The following is a 24,300-nucleotide window of genomic DNA, read 5'->3' on the forward strand; positions in this document are numbered from 1 at the left end:
TCCTCACCATTGAAGGTATTGGGATCGGTCGATTTGTCAGTACGGGCCCTCTTTTTCCTGGCCTCCATCATTTTCCTCTGTCTTTGTCTGGCAATCAGAAGCATCACTCCAATAGCGGCTGAAAATCAAAGCACAAACATTGGTAATCACAGATTACAAAGCTCACTGAGACCAGCATGCATCTTTTAGTAGCACTAATGATTTCATCACCGAATTACCTGGCACTACCAAGCCAATCCAAATAAAGGTCAATGGAAAAGAAATATGGCTTTCCATCCCAAAAAAGTAGTCAAAAGTCTGCCAGGTGGTGCAGTTCTCAATCAGTGGCAGAGCACCTGTAGCATTGCTGAAACGAATAACTTGTGGAGGAACACCTGGGTCCAACTGAGCAGGTTGCTCACAGGGGTCATCTGTTCAAATAATCAAAACATATACAGGTCATCCTCAACAGTTATACATGTATTTTTACTGCTTTTCATCTCTTGAAATCAAATTGAACAATAAATGAAATGCTTGGAAATTAATTTTTTCGCCACCTGTAATGGACTTGCTCCACAGAGCTTATTACTGTAGATTCCTTATTTTACGCAAGTACTTTATTCCGCGATTTAACGGTTTTGCATCAAATCGCAAGAATATAAAATCGCGAACGCCAAATTTTTTATCATAATTCCAAAAAATTTACATCTGTCTGAAAAATTAAGGCGAGATTTTAAAATCCGCGAGATGTTCTTCTTGCGATTTTACGCGCATATTAATTCCTCGTTTTTAATTAGGAATTTACAGTAAACTATAAAATATCAACCCAACTGTTTACTTCTTCATGTATATGCACTTAAGGGGGAAAGGTGGGGGGGGGGGGGGATTTAGTAAACTTTTTGAACAAAAGATCAAACTTACCAGTTCCTCTGTGTACAAAAGGGTCTGCCTGAATATCTGCATTGTTGATGTTAACCACATTTCCGTTGGAATCTTGCTGTCCTTCCACTCTTAGGTTGGTGACTTTCGACAAAATGTATCCCAATGTAATTTCATTGTTGATGAAATCTATCTCTGTCTGGTTGAAGATCCTATACAGATAATGGGGAGGGAAACAAATCCAATCAATTTCAACTTACACATCCAAAACAATTTATCATTCTCATAAAATTAGATAAATACTTCTTTTCAAGCTTTATATTAATGTTTAATCCATTTTGGAATGACTTACTTGTTATTGATGTTTTCATACCAAAACCGATCGCCATCTCGGATTCTGCAGAACTGTTCCACCATGATGATTCGGAACAAGTCTCCTGGACCATCATCCGTTGTCTCCATCAGTCCCCCAGCAAACAAATCCACATCTTCTGGTGATGTCCCATTGAGTCCAGAACCTTCGTACAGAAGTCGCAGAGCTTCAATTGCCTGAAAGAATCAGATCACATATCAAATGCATTATCGACTGAAACCAAATGTTCAAATTTCTATTCCGAAGAAGTAGAAGCATGCCAAGTAAGTTGATATTTATGCAGTAAACCATTATCTGTATATAAACAAGGGCACCGTGAAGTGAAGCATCCCCTCGCAACATAAAATATTGGGGGGGGGGGGGGGGGGGGGGGGGGGAAATCCATTATATAGTAGATCAATTTTTTCCTGTAAAATCAGGGCATGCAGAGTTTCTGAAAACCATCAGTTATGCGTTTATAAATTAATCAGAGTAATATGACACAAATATTTATCTTCTTCTCAAAACCACTTTGAATTCATAATTTCTCCTTTCTCCCTAACCCAAAGCTCTGGCGTGTATACATGGGGGAGGGGTTACATTTTACATTTAGGTGGTCGTATAGTTCCCCCTACTCCTTGTAAAAACACTCAATATATGCTTTTAAGGAATTCAGCTTCATTTAGCGACACACATTAAGCATTAAATCTGACGATTCGTGAAAGCAAATCTTTGAAACGTAGCTGAAAATTTGGCGATCTGTAGGAAAATTCATCTAGGCATGTTGTATGTAAACTAAAAAATTCAAATAAATCGAGTTACAGATCAGCAATTAATAATACAAAATGCATTCCCGGTGATATATGTTGGCAATATTTGAAAAAGTCTCTATAGAATCTTGGACCAGTTCCACTCTTTTATACAGTAAATTTGGAAATATTGCCTGAAATTCTGCTGCTTGTTTAGATGCAAATGGGATAAACTTAATTAATTTCCTTCCTGCTTCAACTTTTCACTTTGGAATCCTTAAAACATCACATTACCAAAACCTGCTTTTCTTCCCTTAACAAGGTCTAAATCCAACAAAATGGCGTTCAAATTGTTGATTTAAAATGTTTACTTTCACTTAATTTGCCTAGTTTATCAAAAGTGTCCATTGTCAATCGCACATAAAATTTAATGATGTTTTAATGTTATTTTTTCTTCAAAAATATTTTTATAAATATTTAACCAATTGACTTGATCAATAGGGTTCATCCTTTTACCATATGCCAAAGAAGTGTGCAAAGTTTGATAAACATTTGTGAGAGGGTTAAGGGTTTTCTTTGAATTTTGCCCTTAAGCTGAATTGAACACACATATACACACACCAAAAAGTTGATGCTATACCCCCTTCTCAGTAAGTATATAGTCAAAATGTATTCCATCACTAAAAAAAGTTTACTAGCAAGGAGAAGGTTAATACCCTTATAGTGTCTCTATTCTGAGTATTAATTTCCCCCCAGCTGTTAAGGCGAGGTAGGCCAAATGTTTCCCTGATGGTCTGATAATCTGTCAGTCCGTGATCTCTTGCTCGCTGGATGTTCAATGCAGCCAAATCTCGTCTGGAAAATTCCAAGGGACCAAACACTTGACCTGGAAGGAACAGTATTAAAAAACAATTGAAACCATTGATAAAACTTATGGTAATCAATTCCCTAATGGAGATAAAATTTTAGGACAAACAGTCTAACTTATACAAAGGACAATTTTAGCATCTTAATATTTCTAAAATATTAATTATAAGCCATTGCTAATTCACTATTTTTGTAACTTGTTTCATTCAGTGCTTATCACTGTAAAAATGTTGAAAGGTATATTGTCCGGAATAAAGCTGAAACCCCCAAAAATGTGCTACATCCACGAATTTGCTATATCAGCAAATACATGTATGTTTGTATATGTTTATTGAATGTTTTATGTACATTGGATGTTTATGTACAATCTTCATGTTTCCCCTTGATATCCCTTAATTGGTATATAAAGAAATTAGTATATTATTGGTTATACAAAAACAAGTATAACTTAAGTTTACATTTAAATGTGACTTATTCATCAATTGTGCAAATGCCCAATAGATAAATAAAACAAACGGTGAACTTGCTGGTTTTCATGTCAAAATAAATACCAGTACATTAAACCTAAATGCAGATGATTAAACAGCAGAATTACCTCAATCTACCTGGTACTCAGTAATGGGTTTAAACTACTGGGCTTTATCAGATTAATTCATTCTTCTTCACAATAAATCATCAACATCTAAGTCTTCAGGAATATCAGATAGTGAAAATTTGTGTCTTATTTTCTCAGTAACTCCTGACCTGCTAAATCTTCCACCATGATGTGGTCCTCCTTCTCCCCCAGGGTCGAGGCTAAGCCTCTGTATAAGGCATCTAAATCATCTTCCACTGCCTCCTGGTAATCAAAACACACAGTGTCAAATATTTTGAATAAGTTACTTCATTGTAACCATAGCAAACAATTTTTGGCCAGCACACACATTTATAAAAAAAAAAATATCACTAGAATAAATCAGAATTTTTAAAAATAATTTTCTTACTGCTTTACAAATACCAATACAATTTCTGCTTTTGACTTTTGTCTATCCCAGTCTTGGATTATGATAATAGACAATGTTTTTACCAATCTTCTATTTCCGGGTAATTATCATAATTCAAACTGGAATTCAATTCTGTCATTATATCATCAACTAATTGATCGATCACTGTCAACGGTATTCACTTATCAAAAGAATATATAAAACTTGTACCTGTGAGTTCCAGTAAGCATTGCAAAGTCTCAATCCATGTGTCTGCTGTACAGGGGGGTTAGGTAGTCTTAGATTGGTTGGAAACCAATTACAATTTTGCTGCAGGCCACCAGTACCTTTCCGGCCTCTATTCAAAGGAAATCAATGCATATGTACTTCACACTTTCGTTTGGCACAGCCAAAATATATCTTGTCTCCCTAATTTACCTACTAGGAAGATGTTAATCTCAAGAAATTTTCAAGATGAAACTCTTTTAAAACATGAAGAATGATAAAAGTGAAAAGAAGTTTCCTATGACCTACCAGTACTTGTGAATAAAGATATTGTGCTTGAGAAAATTTTTAACATTTTCTGAATATATTTCTACGTTGAACCCCTCTTGAAGCCCCAGTATTGGCCCAAGGGTCATACTTTTAATAATTTAGAATCTTCAGTATACCTTAAGCCTAGGTGTAAATGCTTAATATTGGCGTTTCTGGTGCAGTGGTTCTTGAGAAGATTTTCAAGACTCACACCCTGTTATCACTGTTTCATTATCACCTCCCCTTTGAAAAGGTTTAAATAAACCCTTTATTTCAACAAGATATCTGTGAGCCAATGCTCACTAGTGATACCCCCGCTCTGATGTGAATATGCAAAATAAGCAAAGTTGACATTTAACAGAAAGCTGGCATCCGATTGGTACAGAAATATATCCCACAATATGGCATGCCTAAACAAATAGTGTGTTAAAATTTCAAGCATCTGCGATAAATAGTTGCTGAGAAATCTTTGACGAAACTTTGTTTTAAAATTTTGGTTAAAAAATAAGCAAAGTCGTCATTTAATAGGAAGTTGACGTCCGATTGATACAAAAATATATCCCACAATATGGCATGCCTAAACAAATAGTGTGTTAAAATTTCAAGCATCTGCGATAAATAGTTGCTGAGAATTCATTGACGGAAATTTGTTTGAAAATTTTGGCAAAAAATAAACAAAGTCGTCATTTAACAGGAAGTTGAAGTCTGATTGGTACAAAAAAACATCCCACGATATAGCACGCCTATACAAATACTGTGTAAAAATTTCAAGCATCTGCGATAAACAGTTGCTGAGAATTCTTTGACGGAAATTTGTTTGAAAATTTTTGCTAAAAATAAGCAAAGTTGTCATTTAACAGGAAGTTGACGTCTGATTGGTACAAAAATATATTCCACGATATGGCATGCCTATACAAATACTCTGTAAAAATTTCAAGCATCTGCGATAAACAGTTGCTGAGAAATCTTTGACGAAAATTTGTTTGAAAATTTTGGTTAAAAAATAAGCAGTCGTCATTTAACAGGAAGTTGACGTCTGATTGGTACAAAAATATATCCCACGATATGGCATGCCTTAACAAACACTGTGTTAAAATTTCAAGCATCTGCGATAAATAGTTGCTGAGATAAATGCGACAGAAATTTTTGATACGGACGGACAGACAGACGGACGGACAGACAGACAGACAGACAGACACACAAGGGTAAAACAGTATACCCCCTCTCCTTCGGAGCGGGGGTATAAAAAGGAAGAATCCCTTTCCCATAAGGATGCTTTGTACCAAGTTCATTTAAATTTGGCTCACTGATTCTAGAGATGAATCATTTAATTCATTAAACTGAATCAATCATTCATTCTACAGATGATTGGATGGACATATGATGGACAACAGGTGATCAAAAATGGTAACTTGAACCATTGGTTCAGGTGAGCTAATAAAAACAAACCCTCTCAGATGGAGATAAATTTATCAACTGACATGGCAATTTCCCTTATGCCCTTCAAGGTTATGCAAACAAACTTGGATTATTTTACCTGTACTATATATATGGGTATATGGGTAGTACATGAATTATTTTTTTTGAAACCAGAGGGAGTTTTCAATTTAGAAATTATAAAATACAAAGTTTATAAACCTTACTGGGACATCAAGTTGGTTGGATGTCAAATCCAAAGCCAGAATCTCATTTGAGAAACAGAGTTATTACCCTTTTCATAATAGCATTTTCACACAATGTGACTGCCTTCAAAACTATTTACTTTATTTTTTTTTATTCTATATAGTCTACCTATAACATATACAGTATACTGGGTTAATTTTGCCTTGTGTAATTTTTGCCCCTCTACACTTGCAAACAGTTTAGCCCCATCTTGAATTGGCCCCGACACAGTTGTGCTTAAAAAAAGATAATTTGAGACATTGGAATTTGCCCAGTCTTCAAATGGCACACTGACGAGGGCAAAAGGGGGAAAAATAAAACGGGGGGCGAATATTTCCCTGTATACAGTATCTGGACTTGTTATGTATTGAATGACCAATGATTATTCTCTATATACCTTCTCCACAGGCCAGGAGTGACTAGGGTGTGTCCATATCTCATGGCAGCTGTCTGAAACTCTGCTGTTATACCAGGATGAATGTTTGGATTGTAAACTGTAAACAATAAAAAAAAAATATTGAAAAGCTAACCAATTTTCTTTATTTTAGTGTTTCCTCTGCAGATGCCCAAAAGCCTTCATGGTCACCAACATTTTCAATGATCAACAGAATGCGAATTCAAATCTGACATGAATTTATTATAAAAGCATTTGGTTGCAATATTAGTTTTATCACTCCTCATCAGCCACTAGGGTATTTATATACCAGTCAAGAAAGTTATGGTCGGAACTTGCTTTGCTGCCTTACTTTGTGTGCACATCAAACACTTATGTTGTTCATACAGAGTGCATACTGCATAGCGTCAACACCTTATTGTAGGCCCCGCGGCCACACTACGTCCTATATTTTAGCTACACAGGAGATAAGTGATAGTAAATCCAAGAAAGTAACAATGCAATATTATTTACAATGATCCAGGATTTTTGAAAAATGTGCGCCTGGATTTTATTCTTTTTTGTTTTCATCTTTCATTTAATATTCCTTACCAGTGCAATAGTTGTCATATTATTTTTGTTGAAAATGCCTTTTCCACAAATATTTTTTGTCCAGTGTAAAATGTTCGGATGAATGAAAAACCTGAATGCAAAGAAGCATGAATAGAGCTCTCCACATTATATAGGGTTACCCTATTAGGGTATGTGAAGCTATAGGAACGTAACGATAGAACTCGACGACTAATATTAATATAACAAAAGTCAGATATAAAAGGGAAGTACTGCTTAGATATGAAATAATAATGTCAGCTTTAATAATCATTAATTTTAGCAATATAAACTCTGAAATGTCAGACTCAAATAATAGTCTAAAGTCACTTTCTCCCTTTCTCAGGATTCCCTTAAGTTATCAATATAGTATCACGTCACTATAACCATTCTAATTTTCTGATCTCCTGGTATTCATTTAAAAAATATTTACATCTACCAAGTATTATTTCCTCTAATTTTTACGGAAACTTATTGTTACCGGTAATTCATAGCTCTATAGAAACAGCCAGACTGAAATCTAGACACCCCGTTTATCGATTGGTCAAAATCTACAGCAGCTGAAACTGACAAGAAACTGACAGGAGTGAATAAGTTTTTAAAAGCAGAATTAATAAAAAAAAATTTAATGCAAATTACGACTTCTTTTAGACCAAAAGTCATTATTCCTTTGACTTCATTGCTTACCATATTGGCCACAGGTTGGCCTTCTAGGGTCGTTTGTTTTGGGGTCTCTGATTGGGTAAAATCTGCTGTCATCAGATACAGACGTAAAATTTTCTGAAGTTAGAATCCACCGAGGCAACCAATCATACATCACTATTTTCTGTTGAAATCAAATGTGCAATGTTATTTATCTTCAAGAAACACTGATAAATAAATAATTTTAGACGATTTTAGTTTCATGTCTGTTGCTATGTAAAATCCCCGTAGATTTTTTTATTATTAGCCTGTATTGAAACCTGACAAGCTAGAGGGGGCATTAAAAAACAGAAATCTTGGGATTTTTTTAAACTATTGAATGAACATCGCTCGAGACCTGAGGTATTTATGAATATTAAATAATTTATGAAAATGTGCGGCATAAATATCTTGGGACAGGGTATAATATATGTACTCCAAAACTGTTTCTCAATCTTGATATATTTCATATCAAAGTTAAGAATCAGATATCTGAAACTAAAAATACATTAAGACTATATCAATATTGTTGTTAAACACTAATGTGTATAGTTATTGTCAAAAATCAATTTTTCCGATTTATGAATAAACTAATAATTTTTTTTTCAATAGGGAACTTCAATTCTATAATAAGACTAAGATATATTGCAATACATATTGATATACTTAAGGCTATATCGCCCAAACGTGAACCCTATCTCCACCATTTTTTCTTTCTGTTTAATTTTATAAAGTTTGCAATTTTTTTAATCAATATTACCCACAAATACAAGCACACTAAGAATTTTTTAACAATAGGTGCAAACCAGACAAAAAGTGATATGAAAAGCTCACTTGACACATTTTTCGCCTCATTGAGCTAAAACTGAATTAGGAAATCAATTTTATCCATAAAAGGAAAACTGGAACTTCATTAAATGGACCAACCTGGTGACTAGCTACCACCCATTTTCTAGCATAGTTGAATATTTGCTCATCATATTTTTCCAGATCGCTCTCTTGAATGTTTTTCATCTTAATGTATTCCTCTGCCCAGTAATTATGCCACCTGAACCACAATACTCCAAAGGACAGGAGAAAGGGGTTCTCCATAGCTCGGGGGTTTCCAAATCCTGAATAATAATAGCAGATTGCATCAGAATTTGCGACAAAATCACGATAATATATTTAAACTATACCACTGAATAAGTATAAAAAAGGATAGATGGTATCGGAAGGACCAAAAGGACCTCTGGTCTTTCAAAGTATGCTTTGAGTCAACTCACTCCAAAATCTGGCCACTGGAAGGAGTCTTCTCTCTCTGGTATTCTCACGGGGATTGGGAGGGTTGGCAAAGGGCAGACGGACATCATTGATGGCTGGAAGACTGTCCCGTACACCTTTAGAGGGATCAAGAACAAGAAGTTTCCCTCCCCGAAATTCCCTGATGGCATCAGTCCAAGTCCTGGCTGGTCCATACATTAGTTGCCCATCAAGATATGGGGTAATCTCATTCAGCTGTTTTTATTTTTAATTAAAAGTAAAACGATTTATTATTTTTTTTATTATTTATTTTTCATTGAGTAATTTATTCTCTTTGCATAATAGTCATGAGAATGAGGCATTAGAACTCCGCATACAATTAATATATCTATTTATTTATAGCTGTTGTGTTCACTGTTGTGTAAATCCCAAACATATATTTCATTGTATTAATGAATCATTTTGCATATTGTTGCCTGTAATATGAACCTGGACATTGTGAGCTGTTATTTCATTCATTATTTGTTATAATCATGATATTATTATTTTTTTTAATGTATATGCCCCCTGAGGGCCCTTGATTGGTGAATAAATAAATAATTAAATACAATTAATATATAAATGTTGTATGTACAACATTTTACCTGTTGTCGGGGATTGCTAGGAGACTGCCCAGTTCTTTGGTCAAATCTTGACCTTGGAAAAGGCATGAAAACCGTGTCCGTGGCCGAGTTGAATGCCTCGCTGTCCCTGTAGAGGGTGTTGTTTTTAGGGACCGGAATGTTCTCGTATTCTCTGGGACACCCTGGGCGCTGGGAGTCCATGATCTCTTCCACAACTTGTTGTCCTGTAGGATACCAAACAGTAATGAGATGTACATGTTCTAAACATGACAATAATAAAAGGATACCTACATGTACAAATATTACCGAACCAATGGCCGCTTTATTTTTCTATACCACCATTACAGAACAGTCCAAGAGAAACTAATATACTACAGATATTAAATAACTGGTCTGGTGATGACGCTCTGGTCATGAGCAACCTAGGAGCTTCTGATGTAGAATATGTATAAAAATTTAAGTATGGTACATGAACTGCCACATTCCTACTTGCACCAGTTAATGGGTTTACCCTTTAGTTCATTAGAGGAGGGTCTTGTGAATATGCCTAGCTGTGGCAACCCCTGAATTTGTTTTCATTAGTGCCCGATGTGCTCCCAACAACTATAATGTAGTGGGGTTTTTTTTTTTTGCTACAGTAATCCATTCAGTGCTCCAAAGGACTAAAACTGTCATATTTGCCATCAGAAATCTGAATAGAAACTGAAGGAAATCAGCATTTTCACCACAGCTAGAATAAATGTTTCTATTCATTATACAGTGGAATAATTAAAATTTGTGGGGGCCAATTTTTTTTGGATGATAAATTAGAGTAATAAAGTCATATTTCCATTCATGGGGACGTAATTTCATGAATAATTTTATACCAACAAAAGAAAACATTATTTTATAACTCTAATTTATTAAACAAATCATGGAGGATGTTAATTCATGGATGAGAGGTACCCACGAATTCCATGAAAATTCAGCCACCATGAAATTTAATGATTCCACAGTGCACTGCATTCGTGAGATTATACAGGGCATGACTTTTTTTCTATGGTAGTACATGTATTAATAATTTAACTTTTAAAATGTACATGTTTTCAATATTTCTGACACTGCAATCAAAAAAAATATAAGAAGATCATAGGTTTGACTCATTTTTTCTCCACAAACTTAAACTTGATAGTTTAATACAGTAAGAGCTGCTCTTGCTTGCCTACATCAGTAAACATCTTACCAAAGTACACCTGCATGGCTGTTCTCCCCCTGACTGAGCCCAGTGATGCAGCTATGTTGGATCTGTGGGCCCTCTCACTGATGTCAAAGGGGTTTGGTCGGTTCTGACCCGCCATCGTGTACACTCCATCACCATAGGCTGGGGGGCTCTTCCGTAATAAAACCGTGTCTGAAAGAGGTATTGAAACAATTTGTATTGGTAATACTCTTGCAGTGCAAATGCAATATTGTATATAGCTGTCCTCAATACTGTAAGTTTTCATTATAATAGATAGGTCTACTCTGACCTATAAAGTTACATTGGCGGATCCAGAGGGGGGGTTCCGGGGGTCGGAACCCCCCCTTTCTCTGGGACATATGAATTTTTTTGAAAACGTTTAATGCCTATTTAAAGACAATTTTTCCCATTTATAATAGAAATACTGTAATTATCTCAAATAAATGCTTTTAAAATTGCTTATTTAAATAATTTCGTATTACGTCCCATAATTTTTTTCTTATATAAAAAAAAACCCTATCGATTTTTTATCGAAATAAAGTACATTGTACTCCCCTTTAGCATCCGGTGTTTACTACACTGAGTAAACATGTGGAAAATTAAAGAAAAAATACATAAAATTAAGCAGTATCATAGATTTATAATAACATTTACAATGTATCTTCTACTCTATTTCTTTTTTTTTTTAATCGAATATAGTTCGTACAGTTTTGAACTGACAAGCCATCGAGTAAAACGACTTAACGGTTCAAATACGAGTACACGCTTTCGTTTTACTTTAAAAAGCCGCTTTCAAATGTATTGTTTAGTTAATTAACCTAAATAATTATAATAGATGAGTTTTACTTCGTTTCATACGAAAAATACAAAGAAAACTACATGACCCGCTTATGCGGGTTATGCTATTTTTCTGGAATGCTAGCTACCTTCATACCCACTTTTAAACACAAAAGAAAGCCTTTTTTGTTTTGTTTCCAAGAATAGGAAATTCTGTTACAAACATACCTTGTAAAGGGTTTATATGTAAACCATTATGAAAATGCACAACTTTTCAAACTTTTCTTTTTTAAAATGCTCGCGTCTGTACCAGTCCGGATGATGTATCGCACCCATTACAGAGGTCACATCAAGTTCCCTGGGACGACAATTGCTTTTACCATTGTATTACACACGTACCATATTTTCAGCAGATAAATTATCCCCATTCTTTTGTCATATCATGTCATTTAGACCTTTATTTAAGAAGGCAATCAATAGAAATCAAAATCGATAAATAGTTCAGAATTTAAAAACATCAAAGACATAAAAAACATTACCAAAATATCCATTTATTAATAGTTTGTCATAATTAGTCTGAGTTGTGTTTTGTTTCTTAGTGTGTGTTTTTTTTCTATCAAGCATAGACGCACTGAATTTATCATTGCTGGAAAGTTGGGTTTCTTAAGGCTAGATATAATGCAAATATTCCTTATCTAAACCAAAAAGGCAAAACACTCAATAATGCAGCGCACTCTGCTGTTGATATAGATGTGAAATAGATAGTGATGAGATAAATGTTTATTAAATACAGTTGTATACGCACGGAAAACGTTAAAAAAGTCCTTGTTTATTGACAAATGATGAATTTTGCACATATTGATTTTCATCAAATGGAACCCCCCCTTTTCCAAATTGCTGGATCCGCCTCTGAAGTTAGATCTACAAGGACTTTAAGTTGAAAAAATTATTCAGATATTGTTGAGATGTAATAAATGAATTAACAGTTAAATAAGTCGTTTTTATTAATTTTAATAGATAAACTTGGTTCTGGAAGTATGATTGCGGCTCCATACCCCACCCCCAGAAAACTCAAACTTATCAAAATTTACAAAGTAAAATACACCACGACCCCCCCCCCCCCCCCCCCCCCCGCAAACAAAATTGTATCTCTCGGAGTGACCCGGATCGGACCCCCCTCGGGCCCCTGGAAATTCACAAATTTCTTTTCTGTGATCTTTTCTGTGCATGTACTCTCAACTCAAAATGGGTGAAGGTCATATTACATGTATAACTGTATATTAGCCGTGGTTTGCAATATGTTTGCGTGTATGTATTTCAGTATGGGGGGGGGGGGGGTGCAAGAGCTTACTCAGACGATGTTGTACTTACCTACAGCCCCCCAATCAGGGTGTAACAGGTTGTTGAAGTAGCCATCCAATGGGTGCAGCTCGGGACTCTCCTCTTCTATCTCCTCCTGGCAGTCTGTAAAAATAAGAGACCTAAAACTGGTCAGAGAAATTTTCAAAATAAATCTTTCTCAGCTAAGAACATCGAACAGCCATAAAGTTGAACAAAATGGCGCCAATACCGTATGAAGGGAGGTAACTCCCGTTCACTAACGTTAATATAGCTGCAGGTCTGTAGCTCCCTTAGCAGCAATAATGTAGCCCTCTCTGATTTTTTATATCTGACCCCCCCCCCCCTCCAAAAAAAAAAAAATCGGGAGAGGACTACATTATTCAGTTATTGCAGCTATAGCTCTCGGTCTGAAAATATTCGGATATGAACCTGCAGCTAATTCACTGAAATACCAGAGACATTTTTCTGAATATATATACTTATTTTTTTAAATTTTTTTTTTGTGGGGAAGGGGGGAGGGGGGTCGAAAAAAGTTTACACGACCGACAATGTGTCTGAGAAATAACAGCTTAATTCATAATCTGTTGACTTTGGGAAAGACTTTAAGATCAAAATTGATAAACAGCTGATAAATATGAAATGTCGGATTTAGTGTCAGAATATTACCGTATTTCTTTATCAAAAAGTGCCAATGAAATCTGCACCAATTAAACGGTAACATCCTACAAAAAATTGCTCAAGAGCAACTTAACTGAATGTTCACTTTATGGCCATACTTGTCACCCCCCCCCCCCCACCAATAAAATAAAATAATGAATACAGACTTATCCCTTCCCCATAGTTTCTCTGCTGAATGTCAAGTTGTAGAGAAGAATTTTCTTTATTTGCATCAATTTTTACAGTTTTTATCCAAAATTTCTGGCGCCTGAGGGGTGGGAGTCATGAATTTCACATGAAATGTCAAGGTTTTACTAAAAGCTAAATGTATTTGGTATAAGCTGTCCCTTCCTTCCCCGCATTTAAAAAAGAAAACAAAAAAAGGGTATATTCTGACTGCATGCCGCCAATTGACCTCGCATTTAAGTGACAGCCTATGTACACGTTTTAGAACGCGGTTCACAACATGGTTTATTGACATCACCATGTTGGCATACAGACAAAATGAAATTAAATGACAGACAAAGGAAAATTATAACATAAAGGCTACAGCATGCAAGACAGTTTTATACAATTCTTCATAGTCCCTGGAACTGTTTTATCTGCATAAAACATTTATCCAAGTAGATACAAAGATACAGCATTGTTAGCTGGGATCTTTCATGCTTGTTCAAGGTAAACTTTCAATAATCTTGCAACTTATATTCGTTCGTATTTAATATTTTACTGTAAAAATGAAGTTTTCCTGAGTTTAGAGGATGAGGTTTTGTTCAACTGTTCAAAGATCATATATCATCTTTAAATATTAAAATGATTATTTCAATTTTTTTTCGTTGTTAGCTTAAGCATTTTTTTTATTAGAGTAGCTAGCCTACATATAAGCCCCGTTTTTGTTATACTTCCTCGTTAGCTCTCTTTAAGAGACTGAAGGTGTGCCCTTTCGTTTGAAAAAGGGAAATCTTTTACCCAAGGAGATGTATGCTTATTTTTGTGGTTTGCCCATCGGTTTAAAGTTTACAATCCAGACGACTTTTACAAGTTGAAAATTAATACAGCTCACGTTAGCTACAGCTACGGGTTCGGATAAGCTACAATAAAAGGATTCTAGGGTATTAGATTCATTCATTTTTAGTGATTCGTTCATCAGCCGTGCACTTTTTGGTCATGCATTGATAATTATAAATTGTCATGACCTTCAGTCAACGTCCTTTCGGTTATAATTAAGTCGACCATTGAGGAAACACTTGCATATTACACGTAACAGTACATGTAGCTTTAGATAGTATTCCGTGGTGTGTGAATTTTGACAACGATGCAACACCCTTGCCAATAAGACAGTCTAGAACTATAACTAAGTTAAATAGTAGTCACCGGTGTTGTGATATTTATTATGTAGTCCGTCCCCAAGCCCTCGTCACGATCCTCCCAATATCAAATGCTAATTATTACGTAACAACTGGCACTACTTTGTGAAGACGGTGCATTGTGCACGCGTCCACTTTGTCGTGTCTTATTTCATTTTTAATGCTCCATTTGGTGCATGGTGGGGTATTTATTTACATAGTGAGTATTCTACGTTTGAAACATTTGTCAAATGGAATTTCTGTACATTTTACACTGATACACTCCCAAATGATCGACACTCGTAATGAACTACGCCACTGCTTATCTATAGAATACTAAGTACTTGACTGATTGAGATCCTTAATTTCGCGGCGTTGAACATCCTCTCTCGCTCTTCCTTTTATAAGGCGTTATCAATGATGTTGTTTGGCAAGAAAAAAAATAATATATTGTCATTCCCTAACTATTTAATGTCTATATAAGTGCTCATTGTACGTGTCTACACACACGATTGTTCTCTGGAAATCGTCAACAATATTTGAATAAGCTTTTTGAAATCGAACTGGTATAAACACCGGTAGAGAGTCCGAAGTCCATGCTTCCCATTACACCGAGTGTGATTATGAAATCAATGGTAATCAGTTACTAAGCCCCACCCGACATCTAAGTCAGCTGAACAATTGGACAAGATAAAAAAAAATCATGTGAAATTAAAAAAATTGTTTTCAAAATCAAAATAATTCTTATATCATATTTTGTATTCAATTCAGTATAAACTTGTAAGAAATAAGTTTCTGAAAATCATATCGCACTACTAGTATTTCCGTAAAATGGTTTCTTATCCAAATTTCATAAACTTTTTTGCGATTTTTTGTGAAATAGTTTATAGAAAAGCTTTCACGATTTGAATTGATCGTATGTGTTGAATGCAGTACTAATTAAGTTTAGAACCATTTTAACAAGAGCTTGGACTTTGGGTAGTTGTGTCAAACAGCGTTGTGACGTGGACATTTCTATTTCATTGCTGGCCACTCAGCCATGGCTCTTTGAAATCAACAAGATTTGTCTGGCTTTTGAGCTATAAGACTACGCAATCGATGTACATATTTCGCGTCATATTTTGACGCAAGGAATAGACGGCTACACCCTACTGAAAGTCCAAGGTCTTGTTAAAATGGTTCTAAAAGAACGTTTAATTCCTCCCACTCCCATTTATCAAAGAAAAAAATAAAAGAATATTTGATGAAAATTGAAGGAAAGGGGAAAACAAAAACCAACCAAACACTTAGTTGATCGACGCGATCACGTTTCCGCGTAGATCCATTTTGTGAACTAATTGTTCTGTGTGTGTGTACAATCTTTTGAACTTTAATGGATAATGGAACACTTTGATCTACATGTATATATGTATGAACTTGTGTACTGATGTATATATGAGTTATAAAAAAATAAGACACTTCCTGTAAAACGTTATCGCTTTCACGTCTAAACCATTCAAAATGATGTTAGATAATTGTATATTATGAACGTTTCTTTACGTGAACCATTCTTTACTCTCTATTAATGCTTTTGGGTTTACCCACTTTATATCATTTTGTCAAAAAGATTCTTTGAATCGTTGTAAAACAAATCAGAAAAATATTTACAAATCATTCAGAATTGTATAGGTTTCATTATATTCTAGAATGTACAAACACTTGCAAGAGAGCAAGTCCAGATATGAATTAAGTTTTGCGTTGTTCACTTTCTATATGTATTTATGTACCGATAATCCAATTTTAAAAAAATCATCAAAAAAGTTTCGATATATATAATCATCATATTATCTAGTAACAATTTTTCAAATGCAAGTGAGACCATAACTCCAATATAAAAAATATTGTTTTTCCTTAAATGAGACTTGAGAATTCTCATTTTTAATTACTAGTATACAAAATCATATTGCACATTGTGTTCAATTAAATACATATATACAACTACATATACAGTGACGCCCGCCCCCCCCCCCCTTTCTTATCAGATTAGTACTGCCCCCCCCCCCCCCCCCCCATTCTTATCAGATTAGTACTGTTACGCAATTTTGTCAGAGTCAAATAGTAAACGACGATTAACTTTTTTTTCTCACTCGCAATAAAACCCTTCCTTCCACTGATCCCATCGGAAACACTCTCAAGAAGGCCTATAGACTACATGTTTGTACAAGCAGGGACGTAAGCTTGAGTTTCCGAAATCTATTGAGAAAGCGCCATAATGAGTTGAGACAATGTCATCCGGTGTGACAGAAGAGGGGATACCATGTAATATATATGTGTAATCGTGCGTCCGTTTTTGTTTGATTCTGTACATATGTTATAGTCCACATTCATCTTTGCAAGGAAAAAATATGAGGTGTGCGGCGCGAACATGTATGGAGAGAGAGAGAGAAAGAGAGAGAGAGAGAGAGAGAGAGAGAGAGAGAGAGAGAGAGAGAGAGATTATGATTATTTTGGAATGCATGGAAGCAATATTTGCTCCTCTCTAGAGTAATCAATGACAGTAGGAGAAAATACATAGAATGCAAATAGTACGAACTTAGATAGAGGTAAGAGAGAGAGAAGAGATGACATGATGATATTGATGTAATGATGATGACGACGATGCAGTGAAATATGTACTTATCCGTTGTTCGTGGGTAATCAAATGATGGATGATATATTTCACGTTTTTGTTAATATATAGGTTTTATAATTGGCAACATTAACAGGAAATAAATTTAATGTGAAATTCATAATTATAATGTGCAAGAGACCTACTTTTTGAAACACGTACCAATTTTAAGCCAGGAAACTATTTTTTTAAAACCAAAGCTTGATTGTGCAAATGCTTTATAAAAGAACAGTATGCTTTGGCATATTATATTTTTAGAAAGGTGGACAGATGAAATAAAAACGCCAAATGACGACCCCTCCAAATGACAATGATAATTATAGCAACTTTACCTGACACAACCAGAAAGGCCAAAATCACAAGCACAATCTTCAGGTCCATGGCGAACCATGCACGGGAGGAGAGCGTCGGGGTCCGTTTACTCCCAGGCTATGGCAGGTTGTGATTCAGTTTCCTTTTATGTGACTCTGCTTAATCCCAACCTCTACATCAATGCGGAAGTCATCGGGGATGATCTGGAGGTTTCCCCTCTGTTGTTTGGTCATCCATGCGTATTAGTATCACCCAGGACTCAAGAGACTTGAAAGAGAAAAATAATGTTTACTTGCAGTTCAAATCTTCAATGAAATTTCTTAATTTTCATAACCCCCCCCCCTCCCCCATCTTTGGAAAAAAAAGCCTCTGAACACTGTTCAGTTTCTTCATACCAATGCTTTGAATGCTTTTAATGTACTATTATGACTGAGTGATGTACATGTATAGTTGGAACTTTTTGTATAAGACGAGTTTCTCTTTCTTTCTTTGGCAAAAAATATGAAATTGGCTGTATAAAAAAAGGCAATTCATACCTGTGTGATGGTGCATGTTTACAAGCGGTATTCAACTTTAAGGTTTCAATATTAGTTAGTTTTAAGCCTAATTTTTAGATATATTACTTTCAGGTTATGAATATAGGAAACTCCCCCCCCCCGTCTCTCTCTCTCTCTCTCTCTCTCTCTCTCTCTCTCTCTCTCTCTCTCTCTCTCTCTCTCTCTCTCTCTCTCTCTCTCTCTGGTTTGTCATATTGTCATAAAATATAATATAGTAAATGATAAGACTATAATTATGCTTTAGGAGAGAACATAAATTATAGGCATTGTGCCTTCTGTTCGATCCGATTCAATGTACGTGAATTTTTATATACTTGAATTAAATACTTATTAAATCAAATTATGTGCTGTCAGGGAGGGTTTATGTCATGCAACGTAAACTAAGTAATGTAGCAAATATAGTTATTATAGACACTTAAAGTTTTCCTCTCTTGAACTGTGTGTAGACCCTTTGTGATCACGTGAGGACCCATTTAGCTGTTACGCATTATATAAGAGGATGAGCACCAGTTTTGTTTCTTGTAAATTTCACTTTGTTCTTATTTATATACAATCCCATTAACTTATACAATTCCCTAGTATCACAAACCTTTGAAGCATCTGGCAATCATAGATGCACGCATGTCACATTAATGATTTGGAAAAAGACAGAAGTGAGAATTCGACAACTGTCCGCCGAGAATCGTTGGCTTCAAAGTGTCACACTCATATTTTTACTGTTTACATGTTTTTACATATTTTCATTCAGTTTTTAATATAAAGCGTTTATTTCAATAATTCAAATGATCAGAAGGGGTATTTTATAACTCTAAATCTCTAATTGAGTATGCTGTGTGAAATTGTGGAATTATAAGAATATCTTATGTTTTTCAATCATTCTGTTTATTTCTAAAATCAATGGTTTTAAAAGTGTGAAATTCCTTAACTATTTTTTAATGGCCAAGACCAATGTACTAAGCTAATTCTTTTTGTTGTAACATTTGGCATTGTTTATTTAGGATAAGTCATTTTGTGTCTTCTTATACTCATTTTTCTTTGATGTCACTAATTTCTTTGTTATCCAATATATGTGAAGCAATTTACTGTCGAAACACCAGGTGTCATACATGGGACTCTTATTTACTCAAGTTGAGCCCCTTTAGCCAAAATGTATTTCCTACTTAGTCAATAGTGTTAATTATCAATACGCGTTAATCGTCTTTTTACTTATATTTCTCTAAACATATGCAATTTTAACAAATTCCATTGGTCAGTTTTTCAAGAACTAAATTTTTTACGACAGGCGAGAGTTGGGCTATGCGCATCACTTACTAGATTGCGCTCGTTTAATAAATACCAAGAACCATTTTAACAAGAGCTTGGACTTTGGGTAGTTGGTGTCAAACAGCCATGTGACATAGGCATGTCTATTTCATTGCAGGCCACCAGGCCATTGCTCTTTGATTTGTCTGGCTTTTGAGCTAAGACTACACAATCGTTGTATATTTCACTTGAAACCAGCGTCTTTTTTAGCTTGTTTTGACGCAAGAAATAGATGGTTACATCCTACCGAAAGTCCAAGGCCTTGTTAAAATGGTTCTATTTTCATCGCCCACTCTCTGCCTCTTTTTCAAGCTTCTGGGATACAACCTATTTAGGATCGTCCAAAGAAGTAAATATTGTCTCAGAAAGGATAAGGCAAAGATTTATATATCTACCCAAACCGTCGATACACAGTCAAATCGACCAAAACACACACAGAACGGTTGAGACAAAAGGAAGAGAGAAAACAAAGCAAAATTTGTCGTGATATAAAAAAAGATATACATTTATATTTTTCAGATATCTTTGAAAATGGTCAATATCATCCCTCTCAATGCTAGCTGAATTACAGTACGTACTTATACATATAAGCCTCAAAATGTTAGATAATATTAAGGAGTCTAGCTGTGTAGTCAGCAAAATAACCGCCAGATCTGCCTTTAACTTTGACATAAGATAAATTTGGCCATATTAAACTAACATATAGTTCAGAAAATTCTAATTTGTTTAGCTTTTTAAAAATTTGAACATTTTTCATTTATCTTTGTACATGGCTCTTCTTCGTAAGGAGGTCAATATAGCCTAAAAATGGCCGCGACAATCCAGTTTAAAAAAAAAGAGTTGAGATATCGCGCTAGTAATAATATCTCATAATAACGAAATCTTTACGCGTTACGAGATAATTATATCGTATAATACGAGATCTTTTCTGGTAATATAAAGAGGTAAGTACCCCCGCAAAGAGGAGAAACTTATCTCGTTATCTCAGGCTATTTTTTTTTTCCATATCATCCATCTTTTGTGATAACTTTAAAGACTGAAATTTATAACCTATACTTAGTATCTCCTATGTAGAGAGCAACAGCCGTTTCGATAAATAAAGGTGAATTCGGCCATTTTCGAAAAACGAGACTTCACAATAAATGCTAGATGTTGCAATATTTACTTATTTGTATTGTAAATGTGTCCATTTGTATGATTTTTCATCTGCATTAAATAATTGTCATGGTATTGTTTCTTTGTATTTCAGAACTCAATTTGTATTGTATAATTTTTCATTTTATGTCAAACACTCTTAATGGAAGCCCGTGTAAAGAGATCAGAATTTTTATATAAGAGATATTGCATATAGATCATTGTACTTAAGCGAATTGGCTGGTATAACCTATCAAAATATAGAGATTTCCATCCTATCTTAGTGTTTTAACTGGACAGGGGCGATGCAATTCACATTTTATTCCCCTACTTTCAGAAAAACTGCATGCTAAATTTTAGTTGAAATTCCTTTTTTAAACGTAGTTTAAGAGACTAATAAACTGTAAAACTATTGAAATATAATATCTAAGTATAACTTATGAGAAAGGAAATCCCGGGTTATTAAAAAAATATATGTATTACAAGTCTGGAAAATACCAAGTTCCTATTTTAAAGAAATTTGTTTGAATATGGTATGAGTGATGACAAGTGCCTTTTTTACTTTGACATTAATTGTCTCCTGTTATAAGAGGGAAAGTTGATACTTGTTATAAACAACTTGTTTTCCTCTGTTAGTGTCATGTACGAGTACATGATGTACACACCGCAAAGCTGTTTTGATATAATCCCATAGTCATCTAAAATCTGAAGAGGCGGGTTTAATAATACCGGATGAATTAGTACTTGAAGAGGAAAACGAAGTGTCATGGCGGTCAGCTACATGTATGTCACTGCATTTCATGTGTAAGTTTGCAGTGAACATCGCACTAGTAAGAAATATGGAAATCAATATAGGAAATTTTAACGCGCCAGATCACGCGAACTGACACTCTGCTATATAGTGGATTGATTTGCGTTTCGTTTTTTTTTTTTAGTTCTTCGTTCCAGCCTGCAATTGTCTCTTAAAGTGATTTTCTTAATCTTCTTCGATAGAAAATTTTCTTTATTCTTATATAGCCCCATGTGGATAACGGTTTCAATAAAATTTGATACTTTCTTCTATATACTTTTCAATTTAAAAATTAAATTACATGGGGTCCATTAAACAACAATCTAATTAAAATTAGACTTGTAAAACCACACATCTATAGCGAATCGTAGAGAAGTGGTTTTAATTTTAATTTGATTTATTGCATCCTTATTTTTCTTTTTCTTTTTTTTAATTGAAAATTGAATAAAAAGTTATTGTTGCCACTCTCTTAATTTGCCACTTCCTTGTTTGAAACAATTTTGTATAACCTTGGAAATTGAAGCTCTTTAGTTGCCTTTAAGTTATCTAATTCTAACCACTGGCGCAGTGATCTGAACAATTTGAATCTATACCATAGATTTTAATATTATAGAGAACTTATGCAAAAAATAAAAAAAATAGCAATGCCTCATCTGGCATATATTAAAAATATTTATTTAGAGCTTTTAAAGTATAATATTATTAGAATTCTCAAGATACAGAGAGGAGATATTTCAAAACGCTTATAACCAGACATTTCGAAATAGCCATGCAGTCATTTGAGTACAGGCTTTTGGATATAAAACTTGCTGTTAAACAAAATGATTGGTCTCGCTCTCACTTTTCCACAATAGATGTACATACCTTTGAAAAAGTGAGAGCGAGATCAAAAGTGTGCTTGTCTAAGGTCTTTGGCCTCAGAGCATGATCTATTCGATTCGAAAACATGCAGTGCAGTGGCGTCGGACGGAAGCAAATTGAAAGTGGGGAGGGCGGGTAGACAAATCATCAGAAATCTCGACAAGCAATATAAAACAAAACATATTTCCCAAAATCATAAAAATCTTAATCCGTGCGGTTGGGGGGGGGGGCTAGTATAATTTCCAGTTTTCAATATCACTATTCCATCCTTTTTAAGGTAAATTTAGGAACAATCATGTTTGCTGCGAGAAAAAAAGGGGGGGGGGGTGGCCTCTCCCTGATGCTATGTGCCTAATGGAAATTAGGTCTAATTTTTACTTTGCAAAAAAAAAAAGCCCCCCCCCCCCCTTGTTCCGACGCTTATGCAGTGTATATCAGAGGAGTGGGCAAAACTAAATTAAAAGTTCGTAACTGACAAGTGAAAAACACTTCCATGTAATGTGCTATCGTTTTCAAAGAAAGTGATATAAACTATTTCAAATTTGTATGTGCATTTGTATCTTGACATATTTATGTATGGTGTCTAACATAAATATATAGAAGACACTATATTGAATGTATGGAAACATACATAATTATACACACACACATATATATATATATATATATATACACACTATTTAATTGTTCATGTCTGTCTTAGCTCTTTCAATCATCCAGCTCTTTCCCTCTTGTATATGTTTATTGAATGTTTTATGTTCATTGGATGTTGTATGTCAACAGTCTTCATGTTGCCCCTTGAGGGCCCTTAATTGGTTAATAAAGAAATTGAATTTGAAATATACATGCGCAGATCAAACAATTTTTCCGGGGAGGGGGGGGGGGGGGGGGGTCGAGGGATATCAAAGTTCGCCGAAGAGGGGGGTCCGGAGCATATTCTTGGTAATTTTACTACGTAAATTTAAGAAATTAAAAAATTTCCAGGGGAAGCGGCTCCCCAATTCTCCCACTTGATCCGCGCATGCAATCGAAAGCAAGAAATATTAGCCTAGTAATTGCTTGTACACTATTTGACAACCGGCCGTATTTGGTAGTAACTATATCTCCTCTACAGCTCTACAGGAAAGTCCCTTGCAATTCCACTCCAATTATATGATGGTTGTGGAAGATTTGACTATCTGTTTCTATATGATCAATCTGTAAAATTATTTGACTATCTATAAACTCTGTACTTGTTTATCTTTAGACTAAGTGAAATTTGACAATCTACAGATATAGAGAATCATTACCATATAACTGAAAAAAAAACTTCCAATGAATACTCGTTGCCCCCCCCCCCCCCCCCCCCCTCAAATACTTGGCTTAACTTCAAATAAGAGCTTGTGACTTGTACTTCAAATGCTAATGTATGAAGTACATTATCTTCCTTATACCTGATGAGTAACAGGTAAGAAGGATGCATATAGTGACATAAGCCAGTACGCTTACACCAGGCTAGTACATCATTAAAACTGTGTACAGGAAAGATGCAATTCACACGTAAAGTTTCTTCCTAAAATACTTTGTATCAGCTCATCCCGGCTCGTCTATCCTGGAGGAGGCGCATACATACATGGTCGGTACGTATATCGTCATCATCCAATGAAAACAGAGATTGCAAAATAACAAGGCAAGAATTTTTAGAGTTTTTTTTTACTCTAAAGAAATACATGTATAATAAGAACATATTCAGATAACTATACTTGTAAATGTTATACAACTTGGGTATACAACAATAACAAAAAAAATATTCATGACCATATTTGTGTAAGAGAAATCATAAAAGAACATATGTACAACATGTACGAG

The 24,300-nt window shown here is 34.8% G+C and overlaps 1 protein-coding gene across 2 annotated transcripts in view; it reads right to left on the reverse strand.

Moving 5' to 3' along the window:
* The window catches only part of LOC105325327 (dual oxidase 2), a 117,014-nt gene extending 99,024 nt beyond the window's left edge, over positions 1-17,990 (reverse strand). For both annotated transcript variants that reach the window (XM_066087700.1, XM_034461781.2), the window contains exons 1-15: positions 17,829-17,990; positions 12,880-12,972; positions 10,735-10,902; positions 9,534-9,736; positions 8,913-9,144; positions 8,575-8,759; positions 7,654-7,792; positions 6,382-6,478; positions 4,020-4,146; positions 3,571-3,664; positions 2,676-2,845; positions 1,211-1,407; positions 901-1,070; positions 219-410; positions 8-118 (exon numbers count right to left, since the gene is read on the reverse strand). In XM_066087700.1, the coding sequence (XP_065943772.1) occupies positions 8-118; positions 219-410; positions 901-1,070; positions 1,211-1,407; positions 2,676-2,845; positions 3,571-3,664; positions 4,020-4,146; positions 6,382-6,478; positions 7,654-7,792; positions 8,575-8,759; positions 8,913-9,144; positions 9,534-9,736; positions 10,735-10,902; positions 12,880-12,972; positions 17,829-17,877 (2,227 nt within the window). In that variant the 5' untranslated portion in view covers positions 17,878-17,990. The remainder of the gene's footprint in view (positions 1-7; positions 119-218; positions 411-900; positions 1,071-1,210; positions 1,408-2,675; positions 2,846-3,570; positions 3,665-4,019; positions 4,147-6,381; positions 6,479-7,653; positions 7,793-8,574; positions 8,760-8,912; positions 9,145-9,533; positions 9,737-10,734; positions 10,903-12,879; positions 12,973-17,828) is intronic.
* Between the last annotated feature and the right edge of the window lie 6,310 nt (positions 17,991-24,300).

This window comes from Magallana gigas, chromosome 6 (assembly GCF_963853765.1).
Source record: "Magallana gigas chromosome 6, xbMagGiga1.1, whole genome shotgun sequence".
Lineage (NCBI taxonomy): Eukaryota > Metazoa > Mollusca > Bivalvia > Ostreida > Ostreidae > Magallana > Magallana gigas.